General features: G+C 38.2%; 1 protein-coding gene across 6 annotated transcripts; it reads left to right on the forward strand.

Moving 5' to 3' along the window:
- Positions 1-627: 627 nt before the first annotated feature.
- Positions 628-15,876, forward strand: tnip1 (TNFAIP3 interacting protein 1). 6 transcript variants are annotated; one of them, XM_084719484.1, is made up of 18 exons: positions 628-746; positions 1,826-2,008; positions 2,609-2,764; positions 2,880-2,965; positions 3,118-3,174; positions 3,887-4,096; positions 5,849-5,943; positions 6,400-6,562; positions 6,791-6,883; positions 7,008-7,073; positions 9,223-9,354; positions 10,335-10,463; positions 10,545-10,679; positions 10,784-10,909; positions 11,649-11,732; positions 12,221-12,436; positions 12,704-12,788; positions 14,193-15,876. In XM_084719484.1, the coding sequence occupies exons 2-18, from the start codon at positions 1,861-1,863 to the stop codon at positions 14,273-14,275; spliced, it is 2,064 nt and encodes a 687-aa protein (XP_084575610.1). In that variant the 5' UTR covers positions 628-746; positions 1,826-1,860; the 3' UTR covers positions 14,276-15,876. The 6 variants fall into 6 exon arrangements, with proteins under 6 accessions (XP_084575610.1, XP_084575615.1, XP_084575611.1 ...); XM_084719489.1 differs by having other exon boundaries at positions 12,311-12,436; XM_084719485.1 differs by having other exon boundaries at positions 2,609-2,752.
- Positions 15,877-16,238: the final 362 nt, after the last annotated feature.

The following is a 16,238-nucleotide window of genomic DNA, read 5'->3' on the forward strand; positions in this document are numbered from 1 at the left end:
CTTTTCTTTCTTTTTTTTGACCGTTAATCTGTTGATTAGTATTTTTACAAGAAACTAACCGTCACATTAATCAATAATGAAAATGATCATTTGTTGCATTCCTAATCACAATGTGAACATTATATATCTTTCTGTCATACCATATATTTCCTGTTAACCTAGAGCGTCGACTTAAAAAACTCTTACTTGTAACTTGAGGCCTTCTTGCCCTCCGAGTTCAGAGGAAATATGTGATGCAATCACAGAAACCCCCACCACCCCCTTCTCTAAAATTATCAATGAAGAAAAAAGTTATTCAGTGAAAATACTCGGGTTTGTCCCTGCACTGTGGGGGATGGGTTTCAGCACAAAGATTTAAAAAGTTATTTAATAAAAATCATCACAAGAAAAAATACTCACCCAAGTGTCATTGCGTCGTAAGAACCATTTTATAAACATTATATATATGTGAACATTCACATACATATCCATATCTAAAAGTCCTTCATGTAAAATCTTTTCGGTAAAATCTCTATAATAAAATGGGAATAGGCAAAGCATTCAGCTCCAGTGTTTACATTACGGTCAGTGGCTCCCGTTGGTACCCTGGTGACAGATAACTGCGCTCTGATTGGTCCCCCGCTCCGTCAATCATTGCTGTTTACATCAAACGTTGCGAGGTGGAATTTCCCAGGTTACAGCACAGACCAGCAGACCACTTCCGCAATAGATGAGCTGAGAGACGAGAGGCCACTGCGAGCTGAAAGGTATCCAGACAAAAGACACCTCTTTGTTCTGTGATTTGTCGTTTAACTCCGCTTTCCGACTCACTTACTGCACCGATAAAAGTATCTGTAACGGCTAAAAAAGAGGAGGTAGCGGCTTCCTGTCCCGCACTGTCATCCAGTGTTAGCTAGCCGACTGCTAACGAGGATGTTGCTAGCAATTTGCATGACAACAGCGAAAACTAATATTAGCCTTCTTCAGCCAATCAAGGTAGCTATCATTAGCTAGATTGTGCTGTATTTGACTCTCGTCTATTTGGGAGATGTTTGTTAGCAGGATTCACGTGACATTTAGTGTTTTTTCCGCTGGTTTTGTCCTCTTTTCCTCGGATATGAACATTGGAGTTGTCATATTTAGCCATGACAAACGTTAGCACATTCTTACCATATGTTTCACTCTGGCAGGGTGGCAATATGAGGAGATTGTAGCTGTTTTTATCCTCTGTAGAGCTGTCGGATGGTTTTAATTTTCTTTACCTGGCTTCACTGATAGTCTACAGTCGTCCTGTTATGAATTAATAATAGGTAGAAGGATGTGAAAGCTTTTTCTAGTTTGGTAGCTTACAGCACGTCCAGTAGCATGTCTGAGTGGGTGGCATTTATTTCATCTACAGTCAAGACGTAACAGAAATATCATTTGTTATAATTAGTGGTTGTAATACTGCCATAATGTAAGTTGTGTTTCAAGTGAGTGTCTTGATAATGTTAAAGGCATTTTCCTCATACTGTACACCCTATTCTTCTGTTCAACTTTTGCCTTTATCTGCACAAACAGTTGGTTGTTCTTATACTGTACCTTAGACTACATCTATGAGTGGCATACTTCAAACTTTCAGTAGGATTCAAATGTGACTGCAATGCAAAAACAGTTGCTTCTCCAGTTGCTTTTCTCATTGCAAAGGTGGGAGGACCATTGTAGACACATCCTCCATCCTTAGTCCTGTGTGATTAAAGGCTTTACTATCAGCACTTTTTGTTTTCTGTAAAGGTCAGCCACTCTGCTGAGTAGTTTCCCGTTCTTTATATGTTTCTAACAACAGTTTTGTGTCTTCCTTCCACAGTTCAGAGGACCATGTCTAGGAAGTGAGCGACGACGATGGAAGGGAAAGGCCCATACCGCATCTATGATCCAGGTGGGAGTGAGGGCAAGGCCAGGGAGGAGGCTGGAGGGGGAAGCAGCTATCGACAGCTGCTGGAGGAGAACAGCATACTGAGGGAGCGGATGAAGGGACTTAAAAGCTTAGGTAGGTTCCTAAAGACAGAGTAGGTACCTCAAGCTTGTGGATGGAGGAATACATGCCAGCTGATCTTTGGTGTTACACATTGCTTGTGTGTTTTAACACCTGAGGAATTTATTTTTCCAGATTGACATAGGGATGTCACAATACCTGAATTTTTAACTTCAATGCAATACTAGTATAAAAAATGAATGAGGCCTTAAATGAGCACTTAGACATTTTTTTATATAACTTCCATACTTTCAGTACTTTAATTACTAGATATCTTTTCATTTTCATCACATGCACCCACAAAGATATCATATGATATCTTCCATAACTAAATTTCCACTGAAAATATACAAATGCAGGAGGGAAACTGTTATGTAGCAAATGAGGTGGAATGTAGTATAACCTGATGATCTTCATTGGTAGGTTCTTGAAAAGCTTGCATGCTATTTATGTACATGGCCTGATTGCTCCTTTTGTGACTCACCAAAGGAGTGCTAGTTGCGCAGAATTTCTTACTGAACTTCTATCATATCCTACTTGGTGATGGCTCATCATCAAATAGATCTAGCCTGAACAGTGTTGGACAGAGACAAGATCTCTCTCTGAAACTTACAGGTGATTTACTGGAAGAGTCTCAATCAGAGGCATCGAGGCTTCGGCAGCGAGTGGAGGAGCTCGTGAGAGACAACGAGGCCCTCAAGTCCTCCAGCTTTGCAGCCAGTCTGTGTATGGGAGGGCCCGTTCAGACTGAGACACAAAGTAGGTCTCATAGTATGTAACTTTTTTTTGTAGACATATTTTTATATTTATGGGTTATTACTCTGTACATGTAGTTTTACTTCCCTGAAACTCTCATTAATACTGGTATTGGTTTGGTTTATTTCAGGTAAACCCTGTTTACACCCCACTGCCGAGCAGAAGGAGGAGCAAACAAGCTGTTTAGGGAAGACCCTTCAGCCTGAGAAGCCCATTGTAAGTCATTTTTACAGGCAGTAACAACTTGTAAATACCATTAGATCCAGACATTGTGGAATTGGAAAGAGCTTAATTTATTCTTAGAGGTTTATTGAGGTAATTGTATGGACACTGCGTGTGTGGTGGTACTTACTGTTTGGTCTTTACAGGAGACCACAGAGTTTGAGGTCGCCAATATGGATGGGAAGACAGCAGATGCCTTAACTGTACGTACCCAAATTTTTGTGGTGCAAATTAAGATGAATAAATTTCCAGCTACCAAGGGAACTCAAAGCTAATGTTAACAAACAATTGAATATGTTTAGAATGTCACCATGCCCCTGGGGCAAATTGGCAAATGTGATTATTTATTTAGAATAAATTCAGTCTTTCATCTTTATAGCTATTTCCTCAATATTAGGAACATATCCCTGGTGTGGTGACTCACTAACAAACTCAGTACTGGTAGCTCCAGCCTGAGTCAGCCAGGGGAAAGTCCAGGATTATTACTGACTAGAATTATGCCACTGATTCATTCACATACTACATCCTAGGGGATGTGTTAATAGGACACTGTGCCAGGAGATGTTGAAGCTAATGGTATTGACTGGTCTGTCACATATTGTTAAATTCTGTAGCCTACTTTGGCACACTTTCTTTGAATTTTTTTGATGAAAATATCATCACAACAGCCTGTAGTCTTGTGTGGACTAAATTTATACCCAACAGGACAAACTGGTTCAGCTTTTCAGATAAGTCAGCTGTGGCTTTTCACAGAAATAGCATCGTGATGAGTCTGGCAGCATGTTTAGCTTTCAGTCTTGTGCTGGGTCATATACATAAGTAATGGTTTGCTCACATGCTGAGTCAGCTTGAGAGGAAGAACTGACTGACTGACTGACTGACTGACTGACTTTACACCTGTGTGGGTATCTCCAGGCAGGGTCAGTGGCAGGAGTAATCCCCCTCCTGCCTCAAGAGAACATCGAGCTAGCGAGCCAGCTGAAGAGATTAGAGAGCTCCTTCAGCATATTCGCAGAAGAGTCCAACCCGAACCAGCTGCTAGCTCACCTTGGTCGGATGGCGGTGGAGTTTCACCATCTTTCCTCGAAGGTCCAGAAGAATGAGCAAAGGACCTCCCTTTTACAGGTAGGTGAACGACGACTGTATGACAAAGGTAACCATCATGCTCCTTTAGAATTAAACTATTTCTCCATGATAGCTTTATAGGCTCTCATGAGTCACAGAGTAGGAACAAATGTGTTTTTAGAATGATTTATCATGATGATTTTAATTTTGTTTTAAAATTTTATGTATTAACTGTAAACCATTTACAGGAAGGCCAGTAAATGGCCAGATTCATAAATGTGATCATATGATAATTCAAGGGATACATTTTATAGTAAATGAAGATAAAATTCTTTAAAATGTGTAAGACATTATAATATTTTTTGGCAAATTTTGTTTCACCACTGCACCAGTAGATGTAGTGTCTCATGCAGTTGTCCCTTTGTGTGGGACAGGCATTTGTATGTGCATGACCTACACATAAACAAACACAACTGCAAGCACACAACACTAGCTTTCCTTTTTTCAACACATTGATAGTTATATGTATTATTGTAATGATTTTATTGCTTTATTGTTAGCACATCTCTAAACAATATTACTAAATGCTTTGCAATTAAAGCCTATATTATATAGTAGGGATGTAAATGCAACAACATGCTGTGATGATATCTACAGAGATATTACATGGTTAATTATTTTATATTATTATTTTTTATTTTCTTTTATAAAAGGACTGCTAAAGACTGTTGTGTTTTTTTGTTTTGCAATTGTACATATTTCTAACATTCATTGTGAAAGACAATACATGCCAATTTTTTTGCGTATGCTCAGGTCATGGCTGGTTACTTTTATTTTAAGCAGAAGTACTTTAAGTTAAAAGGATAAACAAGGTTTTATACAAACAGAAAATGCTGTACCAACCATCAGATGTATTATTTCATGAATAATTCATAATTTGTCTTTGTTTTTGATATAGCGATAAATATTGTGTCATGGTATTATCGTAACTTGTGTTTTTGACATAATTATATCTACCTATTGCACAGATGTACACTTAAAGAGTAGGTTGCCTGTTGGGTGTCACTATTCTCCACATCCACGATTCAATTTTAGGGTCACGATTCAACTTAACTTTTCAGTTAAAACTTTTCCTTTTTTTGCACTGATGGCTATGCCATTGGTGGACTATCAAGTCTTGTTTTGTAAGGATCAATGTGTGAATTATATTTACATTTTCAAATTCACCTTTAAAAAGATACTCTGTATGGTATCAAGCGTGATATAATGGCTATTAGGCTATGCTGTTTATATTTTTTTTCTTTGTGCAAATATGTGGGGGTGGAGAAAAAATACTGTGACAATCATAGATTCTGGCTTTGATTTCGACTTGCATATTGAAATTGAAAGCTCGTTTTGATCAATTTTCTATTTAAGACTGAAATTGTGACACCTCTGTTGTCTATTAGTGGCCATTAGCAGTGGAAGTGCATCACTACTTCAGACTTCTGAAACACATTATGGCCTAATTTTAACATATAAAAGTAAAGGAGTACTTTTCATAACCTGGGTTCATATTTTCAGTCGATAAGATTAACTTAGCAAAGTCGTGGTTAGAGGATGGAAATATAGGATCATGCGTCAGATTTTGTGACATTAAGGTGGGAACTGAATCCGCTCATACATATGTACAATACCGCCAACGTAATTTTCACCATTGAAGCCAGCAGCTTCTGGCTGGGTGTAGACATACTGATGTAAGAAAGAAATGTTACTGTCATCATACAGAATAATACTAAATGCTCTGATGATTGTCTTCTTTTGGTTGTACAGACTCTCTGTGAGCAGCTCAGACAAGAAAACAATGAGCTTCGGAAGAAAATGGAAGAGGATCATCATATCAGGAATCGAGACTTAGAACAGCTGAGGTAATGTGTTTTTTTTTGACTGGGCTTTGTGTTTCTTCTGCTGGAGCAGAAACATTATTGTTAATGAGGTCAAAAAGATCAAACTGAGAGATCTGTAGTGTATTTCTAAACAATACAAACATACATCTCATTCTTCTGCTATTTTTTAAACTGTGGGACAATTTAGTTTCTCATGACCTTTTGAATGTACAGTGAATCAGTCAGTTTTAGTGACAAAACACTACAATTTATACTTTCTTATTGATGTGGACAGTTAACCAGGCTTTCACTTTTCACTTTGGGGGTGGGGGTGGGGTGGGAAATTATTCCACTGCTTTCTGTTGGTGTCACTGCACCCAGTGGGTATTGTAGGGCCTTCCCGAAGGACATCCTGAAGCTGTACCAAAACTTCAACAAACTCCGGGAAGAGGACCTCGCTCACAGATGCTATCATTTTCATTTACTCACTGATTTCAGACAGGAGAATCAGAAACTAAAGGAGCTGGTCACAGGAGGGGCAACAGCAGCGGGATCAACTGCGGCACCACCTGACACTGAAGCCACAGAGGCCAAAGAAGAGCCTGTGAAGGAGGAATCAGCTGCTGTACGACCGAAGATGGAGGCCACCACACCACAGAAGGTAGTTCAAATTGAATTACTTAGTAAATTACAACTTTTCTTTATGTAAATTCCATTTATGTATCAAATAAAATTTAATTTTAAACTTTATTTTCCTTTTTTAGAAATACATTAAAGGTCTTCTCATTGAATTTGCAACTTTGTAACATCCCCATATTAAACCGTCATGATGTGTGGTTAGAGTAATGGAGGAATGTTGTGGATTTAGGAATATTTTCTGTGCCCTCAGAGTGGAAAAGCTGCAGAGAAAACCCCAACCAAACCTTGTGATGTCGAGGTGTATGAAAAGAAGATCAAGCTTTTGGAGAAGCAGAGAAAGGATGTGAGTCTTTTTTGCTCTTACTGCTCCATCCTCTTTTGCCATAGGGGAAAGTCTCTGTGTATTTTTGTTTCCTATATGTTTTGTTCTCAGTATCATTTGTTTCACTTTCTGGTGCTACTTACAGGTACTGGAGGTGAACAAGCAGTGGGACATTCAGTGGAACTCCATGAAGTCACAGTTTGAGCAGAAGGTACAGTAATGACTTTACAGCTGTTAATGGAGGGTGTGGGAAGACGTGGCTGTGTCCTCCACTGATGTAGAACTGTTGAAGGAGAACTAATGATTAATCCTCTCTGAATTTCTTTGAAAAGTTTATTTTTGTCATTTCAAAGCTGAGACGATAGTTTTATGAAATTACATCAGTTCAATCTAGTCTACCAGCTATTCTCATCTTATTTTTACTGTTTTATTTTCACTTTGGCCTGTGTCAAAGTTCAAACTTATTCCACACACTATAGTTTCTTTTAGATTCATATCAACACACTTATACATTGTACAAGAATGGCTCTACATCCATAAAACTCTCCTTATTCGATATAACTTGTGTATGTGCTAAGAATAGATTGTTAATCTTTTGCAGAGCTGCAACCCTTAGTCGATCAAAAAAAAAAAAGATCACCATTCTAATTATTATTTAATTGTTTCAGTCACAAGTAAAAATGTGAAACATTTGCTGGTTCCAGCTTCTTAAATGTCAAGATTTGCTGATTTTCTTTGTCATTTATGATAAATGACAATTTAAAGATGTCACTTTGGGCTCTGCGAAATTTTGAAGAGCATTTTTTACTTTTCTTTCGACATTGTATAGACTAAATGATTAATTGAGAAAAATAATCTGCAGATTATTCAGCGATGAAAATAATCATTAATTGTAGCCCTAATCTGTTCCCTTATGTTCAACATGAACTCTGCTCTACTCCTCCACTGTTCTCATTTCAGACTAGTTTGTTTCATGAATTACTCTTTCTGCTGTTATCAGTAGTAACACATTGTTGAATTTAGTTTAAAGTTTACCAAACAAGGATATATTGGGCCTTAAAGTAGGTAAACATTACTGTACTTTACGATCAATAAATGCCAAATAAAACATATAAAACATTTTTTTTATATTTGCCAAATAAGTGAAATGACAGAGAGCAAGGACTTTGTTCTTCAAAAATATCTTCTTGTTTTGCTTCAGTTGGCAGTGAAGTGTGTGTCTGTGTGCAAGTTTTTTTTGTTTTTTTTATTTGACATGCTTGTCCAGTGGAAAAGGTGCAATCTCGCAATAGCTCTATATCTGAGAGCATACTTACCACAAGGTTTGTCACACCTCAGTAAGAATTCCCCTCACCTCTCTGGTACCCGCTGACTTCCTGCTGTGGTGCAGTCAGAGGGCAGCAGAAACACATACACATGTACACACACTCTCACACTCAGACACAAACACCAACGCTTCAGCACACCCACAGTGAGGAGCGAACCTACATTCACACTTTGTTGAGACAGGGACACCATGCAACCTGGGGTTTAAACCGCAGAACCCTAGATATATCCATTTGCGTCACTCGGTTCGTTCATATTTTACACAAAAACAGAACTGCATGTGTTTGCAAATGTGTCCTTGTTGCTGTGGCTTTGTTTATAGTTTGATAACAATTTCTCACATGATTCTTAAGCTGTGTCCTAACACATGCAACAGCTGATATTTATCTTTATCAGAGAGTAGGGCTGCACAGAGAATCGAAATATTATCAAAATGGTAATATGGCTAAGTGCAATATCCAAATTGCAGAAGCTGCTCCTGCCTGCAAAACTTGTAAAAAAACACGTTTTTTGGTACAGACCCCAACAAAGTGAGAATGAAAATTGTGATGCAGAAATGTTCATTCCCACTAGGGCTGAACAATGAATTGAAATTGTATTAAAATCTAAATATGATCTACTGCAGTTTTCAAATCACAGGATGCACAATATTTGTTAAAGGCAAAATGTGTCAAAATGGCATTTTAAATTAAATATTGTGGTGCTGCAGAGGTGTCCTGGTCAACACATCATTCTCAAGACTTCAGAAAACATCTTTGTTTAGCACAGATTTCTGGGGAAAAAAAACCTCTATAGTTCAGTGAGAATAATGATGTAAAAATTATCATTTCCTTAATTATCACAAATCATATTACAGCTGTAATATTGGTCAAAATAATTGCAATTAGATATTCCTTCAAAATCACTTTTTTAAACCACATTCTGCAGCCCAACCAGAGTGTTGTCATCACTGATTCAGTTTTTTTTTGTTTCGGCTTGTTTTTATGAGAATTGTACCTTACAACTGTGATAAGTGGACTCTCTCTCTCCGTCAGATCACAGACCTCAGACAACGGCTGGCTGAGTCCCAGAAAACTGTGCTTGAGCTGGAGGCAGAGCGAGAGCAGAGACAGCGCGACTATGACAAGAAGCTGCTGCTGGCCAAGTCCAAGATTGAAAATGTACAGGTGAGAGAGAAGGACATAAAGCCCAGCTGATATTTTTGTCTGACACAGTGGTTGTCAAACTGGATGGTGGATTTATGCAGGGAAAGTAAACAAACAAGAATTTGTTGATGCTATCATGCTGACCTTTATGAAATAATGTGATCAGTTTTATTTAGTTGCTTCCCCTGTCATTGGTAATGATTTATAAAAAATTATGTGGTTAAGATCACAAACTTTTTTTCGGCTTCTGACGGCTGCCACAACAGGAGTTTGAGAACTGCTGATCTAACAAAAGCAGGACTAATGGAAAAGCAAAAAAGCAATGGGCCTCATGCATGAATCAGTCATACGAACAGATTTGATTTGTTGGTGCGTGGAAACAGTTCAAGAACTTTTGTGGCAGTCATGAAATCTTGCATACTTCCCATAGGTTCTTAGGTAAGATCAAAATTTAAGAGTGCCCTTGACCACATAAAGCCAATATGCACAAAAGCCAAAGTGTTTGGTGCTGTGCAATATTAATAATGTTGAAAAAATTAATTTACTTAATAGTTGTACAGAAGTTTTTTTCTGTTTTTTCATTAATTATTTTCATAATCTTAAACATTTACACATTGAGATGATTAGGTTAGCGATGAAGATTCTTCAAGAATCAAGATTCTTTAGAGGCTGGCTGTACCTGCTGCACCTCAACACAGAAACCTCTCAAAATCTCTCTGTTGATGCTTCCAAAGCGCCATCCATATTTTTTTTCTTTTTTCTGCCACTAGGTGGCATTTCCTGTCTTTTTCCTTTCTTTTGGTGTTTTTCTAGGTTTAACACCACCTAAGTCTGCTCTTTTTATATGGATTTGTCCCACATAAGATTTTATTGTTTTCCTCTTACTGCTTTGTGCAAAAACAAATAAAAGAGAAAAGTAAGAAAATGTGTATGTATGAGACCCAACGTTTCAGGATACGTTAACAAAGGTGTTTTTAACGTTTTGGGTGTGTGTGTTTCAGGGGGAGAAGGAGTGCCTCAACTCTGAGACCACTGAGCTGAAGCAGAAGATTCGCTACCTGCAGGATCAGCTGCTGCCTCTCAGCAAACAGAGGGAGTACCAGGAGAAGGAGATCCAACGCCTCAACAGGGTGAGTGTGCAACTGATGCAGAAAGAGCAAGATGAACAAAAAAAAAAATCTGTGCAGTACTTACACTTCATTTTACCGCAGGCTTTAGAGGAAGCCTTAAACCTGCATTCACCTTCATCTTCGCAACAACCACCTGGCCAGGGTAATTTTGCTGATGCAGCAAATAACCTGAAGAAGCAAGAGCTGCTCACTCAAATCGCTGTACTAAAGGAACAGGTCAGACATGCAGCAAAACATACGCACACACATATTCAGTACAAGCAGTTCTGTTGGAAGTATGCATTTCCTCAAATGCCTGAAATAGTTGTTTTGTACTTCAGGTGAAGATCTTTGAAGAAGACTTCAGAAAAGAGAGGAGTGACAGGGAGCGAATGAATGAGGAAAAAGAGGACTTGAGGCGGCAAGTTGAGAGACTCCAGGGTCAGATTACTAATTTGACCAATCAGGTAAGCTCTCTGTATATTTGGTAACAATTTATACTAACTAATTTATAAATGGGAAATTGATAGTTAATCAAACTTAAGTTATTTTTTCTGTTAACAAACAATATTTAATTTGCCTTATAAATCATTTATTAATTGTAAAGTTGTATAAATGTCAGTTGCAACTTTATAATGGACATCCAAATAATGTTTTTGGATGCACTAAACAGTACTTAATCGTGTATAAAGTATTAAAAACACCAGTTTCAACTTTACAATAATCATCCAGATATTTTTATTTTATCTTAACAGTCAGTCCAGTCAATCAAAGAGGGAACTTTGTCAAAATCTTGTCATACAACCTTGTTGTAAATTATTAATAATTTCCTTGAACCCTTGATAATATTTATAGACAACACTTTCCTTCTCCCATTATCAAATATCACACCTTGGTTGGTGACCCTATATGTTTCAAACTATGATGCTGTAGGTCCCCTTCTAGCTCATGAAATATGTAATATGTTTATTACAGGTTTAAAAGTCAATTGGTAATCATTAAGAAATACTTACTAATTTAATCAAAATGTAAATGTGATTGTGTCCTATCAGATATGATACAATATCTAATTTTTGTTCTAATTATTTTATATTTGCACACACTAATAATAAAATAACATTTATTATTTATAGTTTGAAGCTTGATTGAATAAAAATTCTAAATGAACTGCTCACTAATGTTTGTTTTTGTGTGTTTGTGGTTCAGCTTCATCAGGCACAGAACGAGTGTCAGAGAGAACGCACAGAGAGGTGTAAGCTGGAGAGATTGCAGATGCAGCATCACAAACAGGTACTGGCTGCAGCTGAGGTCTGAGCTCACTCATGTTTTGCACATGTTGAGATTTTAAATGAAACGGTGCCATCAGGCTGGATAGGTGACATGGGTGGTCATTTGGGCCATGTACGTGAAATTAGGGCCAAGACATATTCTGAAAGTTGCTCTTTGGGATGCACCATGCAGTAGGATAGGAGTTGTAAAACTTGCATAGTAGCGCCCCCTTGTGGCAGAGTGCAGCCCCACATAGATATTTACTGTAATAAGTTCAGACTGGACAAATCAATACTGTCACAGGACAAGAGCCTCACTCCAGTTAGCTTGTTTGTCAGTGCATTCGGGATCAACAGGTGGAACATTGACACTCCTCAGTGGGAGGGGAGGCAGCTGCAGCAGGGTTGAAGGTCAGTGGTGGCCCATGCCATGACAGGGCCACCACGCTCGCTGAGAGTAGCAGCCATGCACTGATTGGGGATCACGTGTGTACTTGTGATCCCTCATAGGGGCAGCAGCAGGAAAGACGTACCTCAGACCCCACGTCAGGCTCAGTGAACGGCCCGCTGAGCCCTCCCTACTGTGGTCCCTTTGTGCAGGTGGGACCGCAGGGCCTTGAGGGCTGGCCCATACACTTCCCTCCCCGGATGCCCAATGCAGCAGGCGCCACAGCCGCAGCCGCCGCAGCACCGCCCCCCGTACGAGACTTCCAGCCTGTTACCCCGGTAAGGGTCCTCTAAGGCCCCTCTGTCTCTGTCTCTGGAGTGACTCTGGTTCACTGAGGAAACAAGGCTCTTCTCTCTCTTAACTTCTACTCCCCTCATCTTTTGAGAGGAACAAGCAGATGTAATGAGGTCTAACTGTAGCTCACACTATCCACGCTTACATTCAATAACGATTGTTAGGTTACGGCAAAGACTTGAGGGCTGCTGCTTGTGTTGGATGAGTATGTTTAGTGATGTGAACTAAGATGGTGCTCTCTCTTTGGTCAGGGTTTTCCTTGGCAGTCGTCATTCCCGCAGCCCAGAGGGGCCAGAGCAGTAGGAGAGAGTTCAAGACCACCACCAGAGAATGCAGGTATGGTACAGTCAACCAAGTACAATCTTTTTTTATTCTTATAGTCTGTTATAAATCACATTTTTGTACACTTGTTTTATTGATGTATTTTTTTTAGTATTGTCAACAAAATGCCATCAAAGAAGAAAACCAACACTATATTCTTAGTAGTAGCACCAGTAGGGCTTTGCAGCAAATATGTAGTGCACCAAGGCCTAAACCAGTGGTGTAGTAACGATATGTAATTATTATATTTTGTGAAGACAAAATTGTATTCATACTATCAACTGATAATTAACTGATCAGCCTCCAGCAGTAATCAATACATACATTCACTATTAACCATTAATCAAACCAATAACTAGCCATAGTTAACATCACAACTTTATCATACTTCAGCTGTTTCCCCGTATTTCTGTAGCCTAGTAGTGACAAAATGTTAAGAAATATAGATATTAATAGTTTGAATTAAACTGGAGTTCCCTGCGCTGTCCAGGGAAAATATCACATCAACTTTAAAAAATATGACATATTAACAACTCCTTTGTGTTGGCAAAAAAAGCATAACTCCAGAAACACAAGATAAAAAGCCTCCTTATCAATGTGGCAACAACATAATCAATGAAGAAACTTTATTTCTGCACAAACTTTACATTTTGGATTTTTTTCGCTTCAGCTCCATACCAGCCTCTGTTGGTTGGCTGTGCTATTTTTTTGGTGAGAATATTGTGGGAATGAGAGACAGACTGTTTCAGAAATTAAGATTTCTCACTAAAATACATGCTGGTTGGTGGATCAGAAAAACACTGAATAAAACACCAACTTACAAACACTGTTAATTCACTACCAGTCATGTGTGACAGTATGTCAAATCAAGTGTATTCATAAAGCACATCTAAAAATAACAAATGTTAAAAAATCTAACATGGTAAACAGAAAAATAGCAATAGAGATAATATAAAATTATCACCACCAGAGTATTTGATGGTGGTACCTCTTCTTAGTATTTGAGGAGTTTTTTTTTCTGATTGTTACCCAGTTTGCTGCTTCCTGTTTGATGCTGGTAAAGTAGCACCCATCAGAACTCATAGCAAGTTATAAACTCTGTGTAATCTGTTTTATTCACATTTAACTCAGCGTCCCAGTTTTTTGGAATCAGGGTTGTAGTAACTGAACAACAGTGAAGCTCTGTTTCTCTCTTGCATGGAATAAGATATATCAGACTTTGGCTCCACAGACAATACATGTTAGTGGCATCGATTCATTGTTGGTTTAGTAGAAGAAAAATATAGAATATTGCCAACATTGTCGTATATTTTCTAACACCAAACAGTCACTCAATGTTAGCATTCAATAAAACGTGTGCAGCAGCAGCAGAGTTTGTGACTGTGAAGATAAGTAGTCTTTCCTTTTGTGTGTCTGCAGATCAGTCCGCAGCAGCTGCAGCAGGAGCAGGAGCAGGATTTGGAAAAAGGGAGCGACAGAACATTGACCCTGGAAAGCACTAAAGCATCACCGTACCCACCTGACGGAGTCTGGGTAGTAGCATGAAATCAGTTTGTTTTTGAGTTGACAAGGTGTGATTTGATCTATAATTTTCCTACTGAACTGTAGATATCCTATTGTAATGTTGTTTATACTTGCGTTTTATAAGGCTATTTGTGAAACACTTCGCTATTCTGAATATATACATGAAATATTATTTAGATTTTTTTATCAGGAATTGAAGTCATTTGTTAAATAGGTTGGAATAATTAACATTGTTCTGTTTTTTTTCCAGAAAATATACCTGTGTGATTGTCTCTCTGCAAATATGTAACAACTTGACACTTAGTTTGTTACTTGTAGGGTTACAGGAAGCCATTCCCCAATATGACTAAGACTACATACACTCATTCCAACAATGAGTGACTATATAAGTACATCGAATCATAGAAATTGCAATGTGAATGTTAATTGATTTTATGAAGATTACTTCAGTACCATCGATGTTATAGAACTGTCCCATATGTGTAACTGTTCAAAAGTGGTTGTTGAAATAACAAAAATTTTGGGAAATGAATTTTGATGGTATCATACCAAAAACATGATTGTGATTATTGATAATTTATTTATAACCTGCTGTTTTGATAGTTGCATTGACTAAGTGTAAATCATTGTCTTTAGTAATGCTGTTCTTTCTATGTTGTTAGTGTAATCCCAATATATTGTAGCTATTGACATTGTATGTTTGTATCAGACACAATACACAATGCACAGTACATACACAACCTTTTTTTTCTCCCCATGATGATGGACCTAATCTCATTAAACACAACACTTCTACTTGACCACAATTGATTTGATGATTTGACCACTCATTCTGATATTCATACTCATCTTACTGCATCTTGTACTTCTGCTCACAGTTTAGCCCCGACATAGTTACAGCACCAAAACCTTCAGGCAGCAGCGATGATGACAGTCTTCCTCTTCATCCTGTTTGTTTAATGTGAACATCTAGCACTGAGACGTTCCAATTCTGCTCAGGCAACAGAAAGAGGAAGACTTTCATCAGTGTTAAGAGGCCTTAGATCTGGTGTTACAGCAGTACAGCCACTCCTCAGAGGAAAAAAACGTCTGCCAGGACGTCTGGCTTTGCTCTCTGTCCACTTAAACAACCAGCAATCCACACCGTGCCGACTGACCTGTGAACTGCTGAAACACAAAGTCAAGAGCCCTGATAACACACACTGGATCCACACCTTCAGATAATGTGTGTGTTTCCATTTTAAGGCGGATCCAATCTCAAAATCAAGCCACTGTTTTAACTGAATACCCATTCAAAGTTTCCTTAGTATAGTCTATATCAGGTAGTCAGATGAAGGGCTTCAAAATGTGCGCAGATGAATTTGAAAAAAGGCTCCATTTTATCAAACAAGTTACTGGGAACAATAATCCTGATGGGTGAGAGCTGAAATGAGAAATTGCACTTTGAAAGGTACGCTGTAATTACTGGCAGTTGTATTTTCTTGGTTTGTAGCCCTTATTACTTTTTTTTTTGCTGTAGGCAAAAGCACATGTGAGACTTTTTGTATTTGACTGGCTTAATAAATCTATTCTAAATGTCTCATAGCTTCTCACCCTGCTTATTCATGCTCATATTGTCCTTTTTTTTTTATTGCAAGATAGAAATGTCAGAGGGACACAAATGTACAGTACTGGAAATCTGTACTTAAGTATAAGTACTGTTACATTACTGAAATATTACTAATATTATGCTACAAGTAAAACTACTGATGTTTAAAATTATACAAGTACAAAGTATTCTTCTCAAAAACTACTCAATAGTAGTGGCATTTAATTGAAAGGGATTCCCGTTTCTCCAAATCTTAAATCTAAATGATTCCCAACTACCTCTCTGTTCTTCTCAGTGGTCACAGTCACCTCTCCAAACCCATGACCTCTGCGGTGCTTTTTCTGTCCATGTGT

This window comes from Lutjanus erythropterus, chromosome 5, assembly GCF_056507025.1.
Source record: "Lutjanus erythropterus isolate fLutEry1 chromosome 5, fLutEry1.hap2, whole genome shotgun sequence".
NCBI classification, from domain to species: Eukaryota; Metazoa; Chordata; class Actinopteri; order Lutjaniformes; family Lutjanidae; genus Lutjanus; species Lutjanus erythropterus.

Excerpts from the sequence above, each read along its gene's own strand:
- tnip1 (XM_084719484.1), top strand. The coding sequence starts at position 1,861 with ATGGAAGGGAAAGGCCCATACCGCATCTATGATCCAGGTGGGAGTGAG. Across the intron at positions 4,097-5,848 it reads AAAGGACCTCCCTTTTACAG|ACTCTCTGTGAGCAGCTCAG; the intron begins GTAGGTGAACGA and ends TTGGTTGTACAG. Across the intron at positions 6,563-6,790 it reads AGGCCACCACACCACAGAAG|AGTGGAAAAGCTGCAGAGAA; the intron begins GTAGTTCAAATT and ends CTGTGCCCTCAG.